Source organism: Amphiura filiformis, unplaced genomic scaffold (genome assembly GCF_039555335.1).
Source record: "Amphiura filiformis unplaced genomic scaffold, Afil_fr2py scaffold_82, whole genome shotgun sequence".
Taxonomy (NCBI): Eukaryota; Metazoa; Echinodermata; class Ophiuroidea; order Amphilepidida; family Amphiuridae; genus Amphiura; species Amphiura filiformis.
The window spans coordinates 265818-288327 of NW_027305546.1; the positions used below are offsets into that span (position 1 = coordinate 265818).

Here is a 22510-nt window from a genome sequence, read left to right on the forward strand (position 1 = left end):
ACGTTTAAAACAAACTTTTGTTAAAAGATAAAAATGACCGAAAAAAGCTTGAATAATGAGTACATTCTATATCGAATATTCGATGTCGAATAAAAGTGTGAATAGAGTTAGACTTTATCGGACCTTGTTTTATCTTCATCAGTCAATAAGTCTGATTCAAATTTAATCCATTCTTTAGAAGACCTGTTTAATTCTAGTAGTTTCTCTTTCTTTTTCACATAAATATGGATATAAATTGGAAAGAGCATGGTTGAAAGACACATCGCTATGAATGCAACATTGACCTGAAAGGAAAAAGAAATGGAAAATTATGGGTATTAATGTTTGCATGCTGGGCAATAGGCTTCAACATAAAAGATCCAAGATCATGGAAAGGGCAGTATGATCAATTCATAACCTCATTAATAAACGCGATGCGTGCGATCCAATCATATTTTATTATTTGTGAAAACGCGAACGCAAAATCGAGGTCATTAATATCACACAATTGACCGCAAAATGCGTAATTGTTCCAATGTCGCACACAATTGACTTCTCGTGCGCCCGTGACAGCGTCCAACGAACTTCTTGTGCGCTGGCTGCAGTATTTGGATTGCGCGCTACCATATTTGCACAGATCCTGATGCGCACTTTTGTTATTGGCCGTTTTGTTTTAGCCTGATCGATTTTGGGAAAGGGAAGATGTAAGAATTGTTTATTTTTACAAACTTTTGAGGAAAATTTTGTGTTATTTTGTAAAGTTAAAAGATCAAAGTGACGGTTATGAATGAGGTTAATAACTGCGCATCGGTTATGTTGAGGGCATTGTGAAAAATCTAAACATTTTGCTTTGGACCTCGGAATATCCCTCGGTTCCAAAGGCAAAATGTTTAGATTTTTCACAATGCCCTCCAAATAACCGATGCGCAGTTATTAACCTCTAATTATATGAGTACTTAAATGATGCATATTATGTGATGCGATCAAGCAAAATCAGTCGGAACTCGGAAATATTGATTTTGAGATTAGCCAAACAAAGAAAGTATTTCTTATTGTTTCCTATTGTTTTGGAAACTCTTCAACTCCTCCCATCTTTTGAACTGATTGTTCAATTTCAATGGGGGTTTCTGAAAAATGCAGCTTTATAAATGCTTTTTACTATCCTGTAAGAAACTGAAAATTTCATATTTCCGAGTTCCGACTGATTTTGCTTGATCCATCACATACTCTCTCAAGTGCACAATTTGGTTTTCGTATCAATCATTCAACCACTACAACTTTTCTTGATGTTCAAGGTTTTGTTCTAATACCAATCATTCAACCACTACAACTTTTCTTGATGTTCAAGGTTTTGTTCTAAATAACATGGATAATTTATTGTTGTGCTACAGGTATGGTCTATCTTGACTTAAAAAAAGCTTTTGATGTGGTAAGCCATGATATACTTATTGATAAATTGAGGAACTACGGTATAAATCCAATTATTCAAACTGATGTGGAAAATATGTCTTTGAGCCAATTCAATGCAAAAAGCTTTTGATGTGGTAAGCCATGATATACTTATTGATAAATTGAGGAAATACGGTATGAATCCAATTATTCAAACTGATGTGGAAAATATTTCTTTGAGCCAATTCAATGCAAATGTTCTCAATGAATTCCTGATTTTCATTGCTGTTTTTTTCTATTTCATATTATATCGCTTTTGTATACTATACTGTAGTATACTCCCAGGATTATACTATCAGTTTTATATTGTATGATGGCCTGCTTGGAAAGCAGTGCTGGTCAGTGGTCACTGAAGTTGTTACCCACTGTAAAAAAAGATTAAATTGACACAACACAGCTAATAACTCTCTCGTCCCTTCCCAAAGTTTTTGGTAAACTTGAATTTAATATAAATATATTGATAAATCTGCAACTTACATAATAATGATTTCCCTGTAATGGTCCCTGTACTAGGAGAAAGATTGGGTACTGAAGAAGTGAAAATAACCCAGCTGCTGCAAAGAGTACACCTAACATTGTAGCGTAGTATCGGGTTGGGAACCTGTATTGGACACAATACACAAATAGTAATTCATGGATAGGAACTACTTTTTTTAACATGCTATTACTAAATTGCAAAACATTGTCTTTACCACTTGACCGCCCCCCCCCCCCCATTATTCTCTGTCTCGCCTCCCCCTCCCTATATCTCTCCCTCTCTCTCCGACTGTCTCTCCTTTCTATGTCTGCAAGTGAATTATGTGACAAAATGTCTCTCATTCATTCTCTCCTTCTTTCCTCCGTCCTTTTTCTCAGTGTTTCCATGTATCAAGCTACAGACTCCTCAATCAGTCCTATTTTACCAATGTGTGAATGAAAAGAAGGTAATAACTCATACAAGCATATTATATACTATGACCAAAAATGTATCCAATATATGACACATTATTATGTTTTGGTGAATCCAAGTGTGTGAAAATATTGGATCCAAAACATAATAATGATAAAATTGGATGCTTTACGCCCAATATTTATTGGTCTCGCTATGAGTTTTAAAATATTGGGACTCGGCTATGTCTCGTCCAATATTTTAAAACTCATAGTTTGACCAATAAGTATGGGCTCAATCGATCCAATTTTATATCGTACTTGTAACTAACTGGCAACATTTGACAACCAATTGCCTCAAGCAAAGGTCATTTTCTCAAAAGCTGGACTGAACAATGTCATCTATTGTAATCGACTCCCCATCTGGGTAGCTCTGGGAACCCCTACCACAGGACCACTTTTTAAACATGTTACTATACTCCGAGACACGCTAAAACCCAGTGACCGCTATACACCTGCAGTGACTTAGGTGGAGTGGTGAATGGATTTTCGGAGTCTAGGGTGTCTCGGATTATAGCGTTTTTTAAAAACAGCCCTCTGGGAAGGCTACATCTATAGGTCCTATATGACACGATCTGGTCCATGGGGCCAAAGGTGGCAAATTTGAAACTGAGATAAAGGTAAAAATATGGTGCAAAAAACAATAAAATACATAGACATAGAATAGACATCAAAAAACTTCATAACTTTAGAACCAAGTATGCTAGACCTTTGGTGTCATCAGTAAATGGTAGTCTATTGTATGCTTAATGTAATAATTACAGTAACTTAATTTTCAAAAATGCCTCCTTTGGCCCCCATGGACCAGATCGTGTCACATATTGCCATTAGCTGTATGACAAACTGAAACTGTTCATTTCAGGGATAGGGGAAATTCCCTTTACATAAAACTAAAGCTGTATGAAAGAATTGTTGAAAACTTAGTGGGAATTACAGCATAATGATCCTCTTTCTTTCGCTCTCTCATTGTATGAATCAAATTGCCTAATAATACTCACGCCATAGGTAGAAATGCTGAAGCTATGCCATACAGGAATGCTCGCAATACAACTTGTAAAACAAATGACACATATTGTAATTGGATTACAGGTAATATCACAGATATGGAAAATAAAACGGACACAGCAGTGGTGATTACATACACTAGTATACTGTCCTTTAAGTCCTGGTATAACGCCTTCTCAGCTGTGTAGAAAAGAAAAAAAGGTATAAATTGAAAGATTTATGAGTTAGTAAAACGTTTTGATAACATGAAAATATCTGGTTATATTAAGCTTCAAAACATTTTGTCTCAAATATCACTTCATTTAGGCCTCCTAATGTTTTTATGTTTTAATAATGGCCTGTCCACCAGACACCTTCAATGCAAAGTCAATAATTAGCTTAGCTAATACATAGCTTCAAATAAATGTATCAAAAAGTTTGTGAATACAATGATTGAGCACAAATAAATTGTTTAGTCAAACATTTTTGGGAACAATTTCAAAAGATTATTATGTTTTGTCAACACATTTGTTTGGGGAAGACCCGGAACAAGGAAATTCAACTGAAGCTTGCAAATATGTAGATGTGAAAATGCAATGGGCTATTCCAGTTGAAATCCATATACCTACTATGGAAGACATGACCTTTTTCTCCCATTTAAGGGGGATATAGGCCTAGAATTCAAATGGAGTCACCATTTTTTCAGAGATGCCAACATTAACATCTAGAAAATAGGGAGGAAAAAAACAAAAAATAGGGAGGTTTTCAAAATTACATGCAACTTCATTGGCACATAACTTGTCAGAAATAGGGAGGTTGCCAAATTTGGGTGTCAAAATGGACAAAAATGTTTCCCAAAATAGGGAGCCTCCCTCAAAAATAGGGAGGGTTGGCATCTCTGATCATTCTTGAAATCCACACTCCATGTGTGGAAGATGTCTATGGATTTTAACTGAAATAACCTCCCAGCAAACACAAACCGTTTTACAGAAACTTTGTGTAAAACATTCTAGAACATAATGTTATTTAAGAGTTGACTATAATATTTTACAATAACATTTTAACATGTTTGAAATGTAGTTTTAGTGTGTTTTCATATCATGACCATTTAATATTTAAATGTTATTAAAACGTTCAATTTGAATAAAACCAATACCTGTTTTATAACGTTTTAAGAACATTTTTGTGTTTGCATGGTCTTTATGTCGAAGCCTATGAACAGCATGTAAAGATTTATCCCATACACTGTATTGCTGTAAAAGTAGAAATTTTCGCGAGGTTTTTATTTTCGCGAATTTCGGGAGTGGACATAAAATCGCAAAAATAAAAACTCGCGAAAATAACCTTTTGCATTAGGTTTCTATTGTATCAATATCAAAACCGCGAAATTTAATTTCGCGCAATTGACAAAATCTTCAAAATCTCGAAAATATCTTCTCACGAAAATATTGACTTTTACAGTATATCCTTACCGTCAATTACTTTTCTTTTGTTTCTATCTAGTAGAAGTCCTGGCAATGGAGATATGACCACCCCAGCACATTGCACCATAGTCATTATACTCGTGAAATGACTTACTGTATGAAGAAAAGATTTTAGTCAAACATTATTTACAACAAAATTGCATAAAATGTTCATGAAAAGTATCCTTACACGGAAATAACATGCATTTGCATCAGAAAATTATTAAATCCCACGGATTTGTTTTTTGCACATATTGATACTTCATGTAAAATTCTGTAGGCCCTACTACCTTATTTGAGCAAAATATACCACTTTAGAAGAAAGGGTCGGATAAGACTTTAAACATAACATATTGAGCTATTCGTCATTAGAAGCGCTTTCCCGCTTTGTTTGAAAAGTGATCACTGTGGCATGTCAGTTTTCGAGCATATGCTTTTCACGAGTCTCCTTAAAACACACCTCTTCCCGCGGATCCCCTATTCCAAGCCACTGTGATTTCTTTTGTCCCTTTCCCCCCATTGCTTCTTCATCTTCGTAGCGCCTTGCATCTGGGATTGCATCCTTTGGCAATTATGGTGTTTTATTACCCCCTTTCCCTTTTTTGTTTTGTTGTTTATTTGTTATTAGCGTGATATAATGTATAAGGAAGAGTTAATAGAAATAGTGCCACATTTGAAACTATCTTGTAGGCCTTAGCGTCAAATTACAGTCTGTAATATTTAATTATATGTTAATAAATGCGTATCAATTGTTGGGAGTGATGGTGCATCAACATCTTAGTACGCGTGCAATATTTTGTACAATTTCACTTCCAACAAGTGATATGCATTTATTAACGGTTTCATGTTTATATGAATGATATGATTTTGTTGAGAAAAATGAATGTACTCGACCTCTAATTTTTTTCCCACTTCCCCTTCGAGGTGATTTTTACCGGTGAGTATTAAAGGGCACATGCATTTTTTTCATTTGCACTACAACAAAATCATATCATTAACCTTTAATTTATACATGCAGGTTGTACCTGTACTGTGATCATCTCCCACGAGTTCTGTTATCCATGAATGGAATGTCCCAAGGAAGTATAGATCACGAAGCTGTAGAACGGACACCCAGAGCAAGAAGAAGGCAAACATTGGCGAGACAAAGGCACTTGTCATATTGGGGTATTCCATCATCTCCTTATGAGCCTCACAAAGCTGGATGGATTGTCTTCTTGTGCGCTTGCTGCGATCATTACCTTTAAGTGGAAAAACAGGGGAACTATATAAGATCATCAGTAAGGCTGTAAAGTATAGTATTACCTTCAAACATGTAAAATATAATTGAAATTGGAAGTATGTAATGAAGGGTTTTGCTTGTGAATTTGTGTGGGGGAGTAGGCCTACATACGTACTACATTAGCTCGCAGCAGGGTGGGCAGCATCCCAAGGCTTCTCATATGGGGATCCCGGGATGGGGATCTGCCCCTCCTCTCCTGCTCCCTTTGGCTACGCCACTTTTCGTATTGGGAGGCCGTTTCTTTTTCATCTATACGTGCCTTGCAAGGGGGTCAAAAGCCCACAGATAATTTGTTCTGAGTAACAACTAACAACATCTCTTTTACGTACCTTTTACTTCTGTGTATAATTTAGAGCCAGAAGAAATCCCATTTGCTTTGCCTTTGTGTTCGTCGTCACAACGTGCCTTCGTCTTAGATGTTGGCGGCCATACTATTCGATCACGTGGTAGCAGCAATGTGTTAATGACAAATAAAACGAATGCTACGGCAAAGAGAGTGAAACAACTGATTTGTAGAGAAATCCCGTGTTCATAGGCGACCTGAAAGAGAGAAGTTGTGTATGTCATATCAAACTTTGTCCAAGTCTATGATACTTTGAATGATAAACAATTTGGTTTTTGCTCGAAAGGCAACGTAGGCCTATTTGCTGTTGCTCAGTTAGACCAAATTAATAACACAGCAGTTGAAAAAATAAGACATGTCATACTCTTTGATCTATCAATGGCCTTTGATACCGTTGATCGTAGATCTGCTTCTTTATTAGAATGGCTCCACCAGTTTCATAAGTTTCATTTTGTTTTAGATTTATTTTGTACATTTTTGATTTGGATAATAAAATTGATAGTTGGTACCGTATAATACCATGTTATTTATATTCATCTGAGTGACCAATTAAAATACATATTCTAAATCTTTAATATTTCAATTAACCTTAATCCTCTTCAGCCCTACCATTGCTGATTGGCTCAGTAAATCATAATAGTCTTCTTGCAACCAATCAGCAGATAGTACTCATAGGGTTAACCCACCACCATTCTTACCATATTGCTGATTGGCTCAATAACTCAAGTCAAAATAGTCTTGTAGCCAATCAGCAGGTAATACTCACGGGGTTACCTACCACCATTCTTACCATATTTCTGATTGGCTCTAATTAATTACAATACCGTAGAATTCCATCTAGAAGCATATATGCCTCTAAACGAGGGTTTTTTTAACGAAAGATATGAAAGGCCAATACCCTTCTCAAAAACATTGCAATAGATTGGTCTTACAAATACACATGTTTGTACAGCCGCCTTTATCAGTAATATAGTTGTTTAAACTCCAAATAACGTTTTTTAAACTCCAAATAACGTTTTTGCTGAGAGTGTCTGCCTCTTGTCTCAAAAAAACCTCGTTTAGAGGCATATATATGCTTGTAGACGGAATTTTACGGTATAGTCTTCTTGGTACCAGTCATGCAGCAGACAGTACTTACGAGGTTAACGTACTTGGGCTATTATTGTGTCTATTAAAAGACAATCTGACTGATAAACGATCATCAAGTAAATATTGTCTTTATCACCTATTGTATAAGTTCGCAATCTTGTATTACCACGCGTGACGTCACACAGTGACATCGCCCCGATATCTTCATAGTAGAAATCGCCATAGTAGTAGGCATGTCCACTAAAAATTGAAGTACTTTTAAATTGATTCAGACCTAACTTATTGGATGGGAATTGATGAAAGAAACATTTTGGCGTTTAAATAATCTTAATTGGACTTTTCATTCCAGAGATATGGCCTTTCGAGTGTCACGGTTTTATATAGGGCTGCTAGAACATGTTAAAAAGTTAAAGTCCAAAAAGGAATACTAACAGAAAGTGCAACTTTAAGGTACTTTTTCTTAATGTATTTATTAACTATCTTATCTGGAACATTATATTTGCTTATAACAACATGAAAATAAGATCATCCTGAAAATTTAATCGATTTTGTTGACATACAACAAAAACTATAAGACCTCAAAACCCATGGTTTGTTTGTTGAAACCTCAAGCATGATCATAGATGGCCGCCATGGAAAATATCTCCATAGAGGAGATGAACAATAAGTGCATTATTTCAAATGAAAAGCGGTAGTCTTAAACATTGTTCAATCTTTTAAGGTCAGCACATTTTATCTTCAAAAATTATTATATTTCATCATGGCATAAGTTTGGTAACATTAATCACTACCAATTTTGAGAAATTTGCTCCAACTCAAAGGTTATCTTTACTACATTGAGCAATACACTGTGTGCATGGAAGCCATGATGGTCCCCGGTTTTTATACTCCCTATGAAATGGACATGGTAGTGAGAAGTGCACGGGGAAGTGCATGATTTGAGATGGGCCGCGGTAGGCTTAAACATTCTTAAATTTCTTAACATCCTACACATTTTGTCTTCATAAATAGTTACATTTTATGAGTATGTAAGTTTGCTTGTCTGATTCACTCCAAATTCGGAGATAATTGCGTTTGAACACCTGATGCACGGAATGGTGTCACTTCAACCTGTTGTAGTTCTCATCTCATTAAATTTTTCATTAAAAAAAGGTGATCTCTTCATGCAGGAAGGTCCTCTCTATTTACTGACCAAACAGGAAAAAGTTTGGTGAATGTTTTCTGGTGGAATCAGGAATTTCTTGAAACACCCTGATATAGGCCTACATTTGGATCAAAACAAGTATGTACGCCATTTAACATGCCTGGGATTTCTTGTATCGATCAGTTTCTCCATAGACAATACGTGTGTGAGTGCACGCACACAGTAAATGAAAAATCGTTCTAGTGGAAACTGTATTGAGAGTGGGCATCCCTAATAGTAGGTTGAATCCACAGCCACCTGTGACCATTTTATTCGGACCTTATGAGATGCATATTATTAGCGAAGTGACTTGACTAAGGCTACTGTATAGACGGGGTAATTGATTTCTCGCTCTGTGAGCAAGCTTGTATACGACATTGCGGTCAAGGGTTATACTCTCTCCGCTTGAGTGAGTGCCGCTATAGCCTGCTGCGCGCTGTAGTCCATATAGGACCAACGCAATATAAAATTGAGAGTTTTGGTCAAATTTTGACTTCAAAGCGCACGGCCAATTTTCAAAGCGCACGCTAACGACTATAATATCTGTTCAACACGTATTTTCAAGTGTATGAGACCACATCTGGTTTCTTGAGAAAAATTCATTTACGGGAGGTATTCATCATTTTGTAACCCAGTATCCGAAGATTTTCGTCTGATATCAAAATCGTGCATAGCAATTCACGTGTATGGATCCCGTGTATTCATTTTAATGTCTCTGCTGCACCAAATAATTATTAGCCAGGCGATGTCGGTGTGCGTCATACAATCTTTCTTGTAACCCTATTAGAAATTGACACTCCCTGTCAGGCCCGTACATGTACGCATGATTTTTTCTGGGGGTGCTGATTTTGAAAAAGTGGACTTTTTCCCAAGGGGTGTTCAATTTCGTGAAAAGTGGACTTTCTTCACAAAATTTGGACCATTTTTGAAAACCTCGCAATTTGTGATATTTTTGGACTTTTTGTATACTTTTGCATTGGGGGGGCCTGCTCCCTGTGCGGACTGAGATTAAGGTCATGTCTTCCTTAGGGGTGTATGGATTTCAACTGTAATAGCCCACTATGATATTTTTACCTTGACTGTAAGCAGGATGATGGCGGATGAATCAATGGCTCCGTTGTAAACTGTCACCACTGTACTCCTCTTGCTTATGAATAAGTTGCCGATCTACACAAAATTAAGCGGGGAAAAGAAAACATTTTATGCACTTCATATATAAGGGATCGGAAATATATATTTTTGTAGGACCTGCATGCAAGCCTCCAAATTGCATTCTGAATACGAGGAATGTCCTGATGATATGAAATAATTATATATAATTGGTTGTTGTTTTCTTTGTTTTTTGTTTTGTTTTGTTGTTGTTGTTGTTGTTGTTGTTGTTGTTGTTGTTGTTGTTGTTGTTGTTGTTGTTTGTTTGTTTGTTTTTAGTTGGTTGGTTTGGGTTTTTTGTTGTTGTTTGTTTGTTTTTCCCTCAAAATTGTAGGCCTATACCTAATGACCACTTTTTTCACAAATGTATACCCCATTTTTGATACACCCAAATGACCCCCTTTTTTAAAACAACATTTTTTTATACCGATATAAATTTCCTGACATCGGTACAGGCTTACCTGCATATTTGCAATACCTATGACAATTCCACCCATAGTAATTCCTGCTATAGAAGGATACAGTAATTGCGACGTGTCTGGTGTACTTAATGCTAACATCAGAAGACCACTGCATATCACCACACTGCGAAAGTATGAGAAACCAAAGTTAAAAGGGGGTTGATGAATATAGGGGGTTGATGAATATAAGAGAGTGTTGCACTCAAATCTTAAGATTTTCGCAGCAATCTATATAATCAATTAGTCAGGTGGTCTTCAATGGGCGCAGTCTTAGCTGTCAAATGCCGTTTTCAATTTGCTTGTTTTAATCTCGAGGATGTAGTTAACAACGAAAGGGTAAAATGTGCCACTTAGGCCTAGGCCTACTATAGGGAAGAGGGCTGTAGGCCTACATGTAAATCAATGATTGCATCAAGTTTATGAAGAGTTTCTTCGTGAAATCAAAAGAATGCATCGACACAACAATTGATACAAAATTATTTTGACTGGGTTTTTTTACTGTTTTATCATGATACAGGTATAATAATTCTCTTTTTCCCCTTGAAACAGATTAGGCCTAAATGATAATTCACATTTTGCTGTAAAATTAAATACATGTATGTCAATTATTATATCATAGTAAATACTGTTCTCTTTGTCACTCAAGACATTAAAAGACACACAAATATTGCACACTGTTATAATTAAAATCATATCAACGAAATATTCCATATCGTATACGTTTGAAATTTTACCGAGCAATTGTTACATAATCATTAATTAATTAGTCATTAATCATTAAATTGATCGGTGTTTTATTGTTTTCTGGGCTATCATATCAAATGAGTTGTCAAAATGCGCAGAAATAAATTCTGCTTCCAACGCATTTTACAGATTTGTACAGAGAAGATGAGAAGAAAGGCATCTTCTCTGTACAATAACCCGTTTTTGAATAATGGCCATTATTTTTAGGGGGGTTAGTTACTTTTTGGGGGATGTTTTTTGGATATAACATTCTATCCAATTTTTTAAAAAGTAACACAAGAGGGTTTTCATATACATTTGTGTTTTAGTGAAGCAGAGGCTGGATTGCTCATGAAATAAACGGTATACCGGTACATGTTTAATAGGACTGCTAAATCCCTTGACGTTGATGTATAAGCATCATGTCAGTGTCACAACAGTATTTTCAAAAATCTATAATGTGGCTCTTTCCCTGTTCTGTTATTTGGTAACGGCAATGAATATAACATACACTCGTACCTGAAAATCAATCTTGGTATTCTGATGGAGCATCTGTCCACTAAAGCTCCTGTTGGAATCGCCATCATCCCACATGTTACTGTTGCTATAGTGAAAACTAAATGGAGGCACGAATCTTGAGTTCTACAAAGACCTCTTAGTTCCTTGTCACATAAGTCATGTTGTGTTGCATTCCCTGCATGTCCGTATGTCCAAGTTGAATTGTTGATATCTGTACCACTTAAAGACGTGTCGTACGTATCCTTTGATAGGTTATTTGAACAGCCATGGAAATAGCCTAAGTCTTTCAGAACAAAAACGAGTGAAGCCCAGCCGTACTTTAATCCACCGAAGAGGAGGCACTCGCCAAGACCAAAGGCAAAGGCCGCCAAATTCCTCTGTTTTGACGATGTCATTATGATGCATGTGACCTTTAACGATTACAACGTTCCAATAAGAGAAACATTATAAAAATCTGAAATACACGAAAAGAGAAATTTATAGAAAATTAATAGTCCTACATTTTTACACATGCGTTAAAAAATTGTCAAAAAACTTCCAGCCGTTAACTCCCTTATCATCTGGCTGTCTAATCGCCAGCAGTGTTTCGTAAAACAAATGTCAGTATGAAAAAACAGTCAATATGTAGGCCTATGTGCTGACGAATGACGATAAAAATTAAATGTTGGAAAATGACCATGCATGTGCACAAGCAGCTTTCTAGCTCTTCACAATACCCTGGACGAATTAACCATGTTAACCCAGACCATTAAAGAGTCAGCAAATACTAGAATAATATTTACCAACTAATGGTAAATCCTGGGGGTGGTCAATAATTTGAAAGCAATACAATGTATAGACCAAATACAAATTCTCACATACCTTTTCAGTGTATCATTTAGACATCTTTTTGGCAAACCCGATTATACCATTCAAAGCTGATTAATAAACACGCACAACAGAATTATTCTGATTACAGAAATCGGCAACCCATAACGTGAATGCGAAATGCATGGTATACTGAGTAGGCCTGTTAATTCAAATAACAGGTGACCTTGAGCATTGAAGCTCAATGGGCCCGGTCAATGGCAGAGAAATTATATGCAATATATACGTACGTGAAAATTAATGTATGCCATATAGCAACTAATTATGGTTAAATATAATGCCATCCATAGCTATGCCTTCAGCAACCTGATTAAGCAAAAGCATTTAACACAACCAGGGTAGTGTGTGTATTATTATATGGAAGGATGTCTCAATTATGTAACGTCCGTTGTCTGTATAGGGCCTACTTAACATACAATCTTCAACGGCTCACAAAGAAATCAGTACGGGTTAATAAAATGTTTATATACAATCTCACAGATTTGAAATTGTTTAAGAAAATCATGTGTGCTCAGTAGCATGCAGCAAATAGTTGTAGGCCCTATGATATTAGGCCTCAATTATATTTGCAAGAATGCTGATCGAGGCGAAATGTCTTGAAAATAATTAGGCCTATATTTTGCTGGTCTAGGCCCTAGGCCTCTTACTATATGCCTACTAGTTTTAACACACACTCACCTGTTCAGTTAAAAATCAAGGAAAAATCCTCGGAGTTGGCAATTTGTAACTATTTGTCATAAGCTTGTTGGTACTGCATAGCCAACCATATAGCGACGTCAAAATATGAAGGATTTCAGTCAATTTTATTATCTGACCGATTTTGTTAAGAGCTAGTGAAGCAAAGCAAACAAAATAAACTGAGCGAGCCAGTCGTGAATATTCAAAGTGCATGTAATTTCATGGTTTGTCGCTTGCATGAGTCATTGGTATTAGATGGCCCTGTGAAGCGGTGTATCCGGCGGGGGGGGTCAATATTCCCGGTAAAAATACCATAAAATACTATCCAAATTCTCTTTAGTCAAATTGGCGAAGTTGCAACAAAAATAGAATTTCGCTCCATTTTCTGGAAATGTTCTACCCGATATATTATGACCGCTTTTTCAAACTTTTGTCACCACCAAGCCAGAAATTTAGCGAAAAATAAATTACGCCTCAGTGCTTTGTAAGAATATGTATCCACACACCTGATGAATGGTCTCTGTCACTTCTGTACAGACGTGTATTAAAAGTTACGAGCTAGTGAGAAACCGAATCATGAATGTCAGCAAAGCGAGTCGCATGCATAACAACAAAAGTAGTACAGCAGGTCTCTATAGGGCAAATAGGTGCAGGGTTGGTATTTTTGTAAAATATCGTCACAACTTATCAAATATCGTCGATACTATCGTCTTAAATCTATAGAAGTTTCATTTGAAAATACCATCACAGCGTCAAACAACTCGATCATAGAACTAACTATCAAGTCTCATTTGAAAATATCTTTGTGAACCTCTTGTTTTACCAGAAATATCATACTTTTATAGCAATATCAGTTAATGTCAGTAAGCATTGGTAAGTCAGTTATAAAATCTAGCTTCATATTTTAAAGATATATCGTGCAAATATCGTCAGTTTGAACAGTTTCAATATGATATTTTATCATTATACAGACAAATATAGCCTATTTGTGATGCGATCAAGCAAAATCAGTCGGAACTCGAAAATATTGATTTTGAGATAGAACCATACAAAGGAAATAATCCTTTTGTTTTGGAAACGCTTTAATTGCTCATATCTTTGGAACTGGTTGTTCAATTTCAATGAGGTTTTCTGCAAAATCCAGATTTGTAAATGCTTTTTACGATTCTATAAGAAACTGAAAATGTAATATTTCCGAGTTCCGACTGATTTTGCTTGATCGCATCACATTTAGCTTTATGATATTTAAAAGATATCGCATGGTAAGCATCACCTTTAGGGACGCATCATTAGATAGGCCGAGGGCTAGGGAGTTAGGAGGCAGATTTTTTCCCGCTGCCTTTGAGGGCATTTTTTGATGCCTTTGGCGGCGAGGTTGTCTTTTTTAAATTTTAATGTTTTCATACCTTTATACAGAGTTGGGTAGGGATTTCTTTTTTTACTCATCAGTTAGGCATTTTTATTTAATTATTTTCATCTCACTAGTGGGGAAATTTTTTTTCCTCTTGCCAGTGGGCGAAGTTTTTTCTTCAAAAACTCCCTACCCCCCGATAACATCTGATGGTGCGTCCCCTATAGGCTCAGTGTCGTGGGCCTACGCCTTCTCAAAATAGCAAAGATATTATAGCTGATAGTTCGACAAATAAAGCTAAATAAGTTTCATGATATTATAATCGTCTTAAAATTTACACTTCATTGACCAAGGTTTTGCATGATAACTAAATTTATTATATTTTGAGGAATGGACCACTGCATTAGTGCATCTTAAAAATCACCCATACCATGCCATACACTCTAATAAAGAAATAGTACAAATTACCCAATGTTGAGTAAAAAGGGAACATAACTACAAACTGTGACATATCACACTCAATATTGATTTAAATGCGTACAATATTTTAAACAGTTCAAACACGTATCCTTACTATTTTGATCATGTTTGTGTCCCAAGTTCTGATATATAGCATTGTCGATATTTTATAAATTGTCCTTTCTACCTTTCATCTAAATGTCGCCATGATGTTATCAAATTTATCTAGCTAGATCAATCTAAATCTAGCTATAGATGGGGTTTTGGGGTACCTTTCAGCGATTTCGGTATCGATGGGATGGGTTTTTAGTGGAAACCAATGCGCACAATTGGCAAAAAGCGCCCCTGTGTTTATTGTGAAATATTGGGTTTTTTTGTGAAATATTGAGTTACTGATGGGTGGTAAAAACAGCAAAAAGTAGGTTGTCATATAGAGAAAGTCAGCATCCGTGGCATGCACAGCCCCGTACAACAATTTTCGAAGAACCTCCCCCTTCGTGAATCGGCCATACACTGTAAAAATTTGCCGTAATTTTTTACGGTAGAATACCTGGCAACGCTAAGTTGCCAGCATTCTACCGTAAAAACGACGATTGAAGTATATTTCACCGTATGATTAGCATATACAGGTTGTAACAATGAAATTTATACAATTTAGAAAATAGTATTAGGCAAACATGTCACTTATTGATTACATTACATTGTACTTGGTCGTCAAGATAATTGATTATGCTACTACATAAGCTTTGTTTTTTTTCAAATCGGTGGTCTAAAAGCGAAGATATGGCCAATTGGAAAAAGTAGTCCTAAAAGTAAAACAGCTTGTGCCACTTTCGTGTCTTTGTGTATTAAAATGTGACTAAATTGAGTTGAATCATGAACCATCTGGTCGGTAGTCTTAAGATGGGTAACAATGGGGCATTTGAAGTGGTATTTTAATTTATGATTTTGAAATCAATATCATATTATTTATTTACTAATGTCGTAAAACCTTTGCATTTGTTCTCAGATCTTTGACGATAAGCATGAGAGTTCATTTTATGCGGTCGAAACTTGATGTGCGAAATTGGCAAAAAGTGGCCCAACTCGGGCGTTTAAGTAAAATCGTGTAATAGCGTTTAAACCTGAACTATGAAAGACACCAAGTAAAGATTTTCTGTTAGCCACGATATTACTGATTCTACTGCATATCACGTTTTTGCCATGACCTCTTTTATTTTTTCTGAACAGCAAAAATGCAAAATTTTACTGCATAAAGGTTGATTTCACGCAATGCAAGCTTATGAGCGAAAATGTCAAAAGGGGCCCAACTTGTGCCTGAACTAGTAAAGGAACCAAGTTTTTCTATTAGCCAAGATGTTTCAGATTCCACAGCATATAACATTGTTGCCATGATCTCTTTTATTTTTTTCTGAGAAGAGAAATTGCAATGGTATATTCTCTATTATTACAGTCTGTATACGGTATATTGCTGTAATACGGTAAATATGCATAATCCTGAATAAAATACGGTAGAAAGTACGTATAAAATACCTGGCATCTGATACGAAATAGCATTTAAACACAACCTGTCAGGACAATACGGCTATACAGTGTGGGCCAAAAACAACTTTACCCAATTTCAGAGGGTGGTTGCTCGAATTGTAAAAGAGCTATTCATGATATTGTTACATATTCTAAATGTATATCTTTCTAAAAGTATGTGATGAAGAAATGAAAGCAAAAGAAGCTAAATTAACAAAATGGTGCTATTTTTACGTCCGATGGTCAAAAATAACTTTGTCCACACGTAATTCAATGGGATGTGTCCGATTGCTAAGAGTAAGGCATACATATGCGTTAGGCATACATGTACTTGGTAAACACGTTTGGCTGGTCTTTGAAAAGTGATGATTGTTTTACATGCATGAAAGAAATACAATCGATTTTAACCCCCATTTACTTGTCATGTACTCGAATTTCACTCCTGTCATTGACCAATAATTAGCATAAAATTACACAATTACAAAGGTTTCATCTGGCGTAATTCTTGAATGTAAAATAGGCCTTCGTGCATTTTGTGACTGCGTGGCTTCCGCGTGGCTTATTTCTAAATAGGTTTGCAAGGTGTCAAGATAAGGCAATTCACAACAGAGATCTGTTATGGCAGAGGTATACTTAAGAACAGAAAGCTTTTTGGAAGTGCAGCGTCAATTTCGGATTCGTTTCCCGAACGCAAGAGTCCCGCCGAAACCTACCACAACTATACTACGAAAACTTTCACCACCTCGGAAGTGTGATGAATATGCAAAGCACGGAGCGGACGTCCAAGAACTGACCGTTCAGCTGCAAATATTGCAGCGGTTCAACAAAGTGAACTTGCAGCTAACCCCAGAGTCAGTTGTCGACGCAACAATTTGTCGAAAATAGGCCTACCTAGAACGCAATAAGTGCAATAACTTCTAACTTTCTTGTAGATAAAATTTCGTAATGACAAAAAAATGAGGTCTGAGGTTACAATTGCTTTGCGCATATTTTGAAGAGCATTGTGTTTATATTTTTGCAGCATGAAAGCTGCATATCATGACGAAATATCGTAGCTTGACATTTAAATAGTTTATATTTGATTTATTTCATTGTGTTATATAAAATTGCTGAACAAATTTGTGCGTATACTGAGTCTTTTTCATTCTCTATCGAACTCGCTATTGCAAGCGATGCGACGCGACGTCTAGTAGGCCTTCGCGTGGACAAAGTTAATTTTGACCCTTTGATTTCAAACTAGCGTCACGTTTTTATTTTAATACATTTTTGAATAGTCTTTTCATCAAATACTCTTAAAAAGATGTTTTTTACGAATATGTGAAAACAATTTGAAGCAGACTTTTCAATTTTGAGATATGAACCTTTTAAATTGGGTAAAGTTGTTTTTGGCCCACACTGTACACTGTTTAACAAATTGGAAGATGCAACACTTTACACACACACAGATAAACAAATACAGTCTAACGGTATAGGCCCCTACTAACATGCCTATTTTCAGTGAAATAGTATATAGACCTAATTCAATTTTACTGTAAATAAACCGAAATAGAGCATGCTTTTATTTTGCAGAATTTTGACTTGAAACTTTGTCAAAGTGTTTTTAATATTGTTCTAATATATCATATTGTCAACCTGTCATCTAATTTGCATATTTATATAAATAATGAGTTAATTTGCATAAAACTAATTAATTAAGGAAATTGGGGCGGCTAGCTAATTAATTATGTAAGCCTATAAATTATCCAGAAGTCATTAGGAACACTTTGACCAAGTTTGAAACCGATATTCTGTTAACTAAAAATGTTATGAACATTTATGCATTGATTTTTAGCAAAATATTGGCAAATATATATAAATGAGCACTTTCAAGTTACATTTGCTCATTAAATATATTGGCCCATTCCATGTCAACTCCAGGGATGTGCACCGCTGCACCTCTTCAATTTTTTTCTTTTTCTGTGTGGTGGTAGATATTGATGAGAAAGTAAAATCCCGAAAATTTGAGCTTCATACTCCATTTCGTTTTCCCGTGGCATCAATTTGAAATTTAGAGGGTCGGCGTAAAAATGTGTCGCAACGCGAAAGACGATGTTTGGAGGTCCATGAATGTATAAAGGGAACCATTTACAACTTTGAAAAGTATGTATCCTGGGGTACTTATTTGTGTAGAATTCAAATCTGGCATCAGAAAACTTGTAACTCCTTTACTTTAAAAGATATAGGCCCCTCAAAATGCAACTTCGTCCATCCGGGACCAACTTTGGGGGGTCAAAACTCCAAAAGTAAAAATAATTTTATTGTCCATTTTTTTTGCTAGTCAGAGCCCTTTGGTAGGACTCGATGGCTTCAACACATCAGTAAGGTTTGCATTCTCCATAGAGTTGTACATAAGTCATTATACATGCGAAATCAAAAATGTGTACAACTCTATGGAGAATGCAAACCATACTGATGTGTTGAAGCCATCGAGTCCCAAAGCCAATATCTCTCAGAAATGTTGTCCAAGGACATATCTTCAACATACCTGAAGTTGATGGTGGGGCAAAATGTCTGACATTGGTTTTCAGGGGGGTCAAAATGTACAAAAAATGTACAATTGGGGTTTTGCATGGGTAATATCTCAGCTAAAAATGTGCCTGGACACCTCGAATAAGCCGTAAAGTCCCTCTCTGGTTATTTTTACTTTTTTACATATTTGCAAAGAGCATGTTTCAGGGATTAAAATGACACCTCAATGAACTTCATATGACAATCAGAAGCAAAGTTATGGCTTGTTATAGGTTGTCACGAATCAAAACGCGAAACCGAGAAAAACGCGTTCAAAGTTATGGAAGCAAAATGACCATTCATCAGATGGGCCTCAGAAAATGTGGATTATTTCATATTTCCACTTATTTCTTTAAAATAAAACTTTGTATGTGTTTAGAAGAAAGCTTAAACATTTCAAATCTGCAAAAATCTCAACTTCGCCAAAATACGAGATTTGCATATATTTTCACCTGTAGCTCGAAATGAAGTTTGCCGAGTTTACGGCTCATTCGCCGCGTCCAGCCACAAATATTCTAATAGGCTCAATATTGGATAAGAGTAATGTCCTACCAAAGGGCTCTGACTGGCCAAAAAATGGACAATAAAATTATTTTTACTTTTGGAGTTTTGACCCCCCAAAGTTGGTCCTGGATGGACGAAGTTGCATTTTGAGGGCCCTATATCTTTTAAAGTAAAGGAGTTACAAGTTTTCTGATGCCAGATTTGAATTCTACACAAATAAGTACCCCAGAATACATACTTTTCAAAGTTGTAAATGGTTCCCTTTATACATTTATGGACCTCCAAACGTTGTCTTTCGCGTTGCGACACATTTTTTACGCTGACCCCCCTAAATTTCAAATTAATGCCACGGGAAAACGAAATGGAGTATGAAGCTCAAATTTTCGGAATTTTACTTTCTCATCAATATCTACCACCACACAGAAAAAGAAAAAAAATTGAAGAGGTGCTGCGGTGCACATCCCTGGAGTTGACATGGAATGGGTCTATTGATTATTGATAACAAGAGTACAATACAAAGAAATTTAACACGTGTGTAAGTTACTAACCGTCATAGACCGTCGACCGTGAAGACATAGCTTCAAACAAAAGGCATTGGTGTATGCCTACTTTGCCCTATATGTTTTTAATATGTTTAGAGCATTTTCAAAATGCCCCATATTCCACCTTAATTTCATTTTATTTGGCAGGTGTCCGATACATGTGTGTGTATACGAGGACAGCTATTGCAAGTTGCAAGGTCATTATGACTGCAAAAATAATGTAAAGTGTGATAAATTTGAACAATTTATTATTTTGTAATTTTCCGTTGACTTGAAAGTTCTGGTTGATTACCCACAACTTGAAAAACACGCATTATACGCATAACGCTTTCACCGTTTATTACATGTACTGGCTGTATCAAAATGATTGATACCCGTCCGTTTTCAGTGATTAGGACTGCAACATCAAAGTGCAAAAAAAGGATCTGCGTTATTTGTTGATTAACGTCATAAAAGTCAGTTAGCAATATAAATTCTGGTCAATTCAAGTCGGAGGATCCAATGTGGCATTTGGAAGAAGCAGGCTTTTCAATAACCATCTAAATTGATGGATACCAATCATTTTGATACAGCGTGTACTATGGTTGTGTTGAAATTAGGATGACTTAAGGGATCGGATAGCGATGTATGCTCGGTATATTTTTTGTGGGACATGAGAGCACATCAGACACATCAAATTGCATTCTGAAAACAAGGAATGTCCTCCTGATATCAAATAATTTTGATTTTTTTTTCTTAAATTCGTGATATGATACACAGGCATGAGAATTTTCAGTTTAAAAACTGAATTCAGTTTTTTTTATAGTCAAAATTTCCGCAACTTCATTTAATTTCAGCCTGTTTTTGGTACTTTTTGCCCAATTTCACGCGCATTTTCAGTTTTTTTTAGGAAAGTGCAGTCTCATGCCTGGATACAATTTATATGGCAAATTATTACAAATTTATATTAGAATGTGTTAGATGCAGCTTTCTACATTTTGCGCTCATGAACATGTCATTTACATTTCATTATACAGTATCATATTTCAATTGATGGACTGATATTTCAATTGATTGTTAGATTGAACAACGAATTAGGTATTAATAACTTTTATTAATTTGTGTCAAATTGGACTGAAAAGCATGTTCAACATGTGTCTTCATTCAATAACAGCCAACATGTATTAACCATGCAATATAGGACGACAAATTAACGTCGGCTATAATATCTTCTGTAGCACTATAATGTTGATCTAGACGTTTTATAACACTATGTTATACACTACTAATAGTTAGCATCTTCAATAAATACATGTATAACGTTGGTCTATGCAATTTATGCTATCTTTAGTAGATAACATGTTGGTCTATGCAGTTGATCATACTCTTATAGACCTATGTTGCTATCTTCAGTAGATAGCATATTGGTCTATGCAATTGAACACTCTTATGATAGACTTATGTTGCTATCGTCAGTAGATATCATGTTAGTCGATGCAATTGATCACACTCTTATAGGCATATGTTGTTATCTTCAGTAGATAGCATGTTGGTCTATGCAATTTATCACACTATTATAGACCGTTGTTATCTTCAGTAGATAGCATGTTGGTCTATGCAATTTATCACACTATTGCAGACCTATGTTGCTATATTCAGTAGATAGCATGATGGTCTATGCAATTTATTATCACACTCTTATAGACCTATGTTTCTATCTTCAGTAGATAGCATGCTAGTCTATGCAATTGATCACACTATTATAGACCTATGTTGTTATCTTCAGTAGATAGCATGTTGGTCTATGCAATTTGTCACACTCTTAAAGACCTATGCTGTTATCTTCTGTAGATAACACATTGGTCAATGCAATTACTTATCACACATATTATAGGCCTCTATTGTTATCCTCAGTAGATAGCACATTGGTCTATGCAATTTATCACCTATGTTGCTATCTTCAGTAGATAGCATCTTGGTCTATACGATTTATCACACTATTATAGACATATGTTGCTATCTTCAGTAGATAGCATGTTGGTCTATGCAATTGATCACACTCTTATAGACCTATGTTGCAATCTTCAGTAGATAGCATGTTGGTCTATGCAATTGATCACACTCTTTAGACCTCTGTTGCTATCTTCAGTAGATAGTATGTTGCTCTATGCAATTTGTCGCACTCTTATAGACCTATGTTGCAATCTTCAGTAGATAGCATATTGGTCTATGCAATTGATCACACTCTTATAGACCTATGTTGCTATCTTCAGTAGATAGCATGTTGGTCTATGCAATTGATCACACTATTATAGACCTATGTTGTTATCTTCAGTAGATAACATGTTGGTCTATGCAATTTATCACACTATTATAGACCTATGTTGTTATCTTCAGTAGATAGCATGTTGGTCTATGCAATTTATCACACTATTATAGACCTATGTTGCTATCTACTGTTGGTCTCTGCAATTTATCACACTATTATAGACCTATGTTGTTATCTTC

At 35.8% G+C, this 22510-nt stretch overlaps 1 protein-coding gene across 1 annotated transcript; it reads right to left on the reverse strand.

Moving 5' to 3' along the window:
- Positions 1 to 107: 107 nt before the first annotated feature.
- LOC140144796 (equilibrative nucleobase transporter 1-like) lies at positions 108 to 13276 on the reverse strand. The gene is made up of 10 exons (XM_072166598.1): positions 13097 to 13276; positions 11552 to 12005; positions 10310 to 10433; positions 9774 to 9866; positions 6414 to 6624; positions 5828 to 6043; positions 4812 to 4916; positions 3354 to 3540; positions 1906 to 2029; positions 108 to 284 (listed from the first exon to the last, which is right to left on the reverse strand). Exons 2-10 carry the CDS (start codon positions 11944 to 11946, stop codon positions 108 to 110), a joined length of 1632 nt encoding a protein of 543 aa, XP_072022699.1. The 5' UTR covers positions 11947 to 12005; positions 13097 to 13276.
- Positions 13277 to 22510: the final 9234 nt, after the last annotated feature.

What these genes read in the sequence shown, in the direction of transcription:
- LOC140144796 (XM_072166598.1), bottom strand. Translation starts at nt 11,946, where the DNA reads ATGACATCGTCAAAACAGAGGAATTTGGCGGCCTTTGCCTTTGGTCTT. An exon ending in GGGAGATGATCACAGTACAG is followed by an intron (nt 4,917 to 5,827) that starts GTACAACCTGCA and finishes TTCTTCATACAG; the next exon opens with TAAGTCATTTCACGAGTATA. An exon ending in TACAGGGAAATCATTATTAT is followed by an intron (nt 285 to 1,905) that starts GTAAGTTGCAGA and finishes TTTTCCTTTCAG; the next exon opens with GTCAATGTTGCATTCATAGC.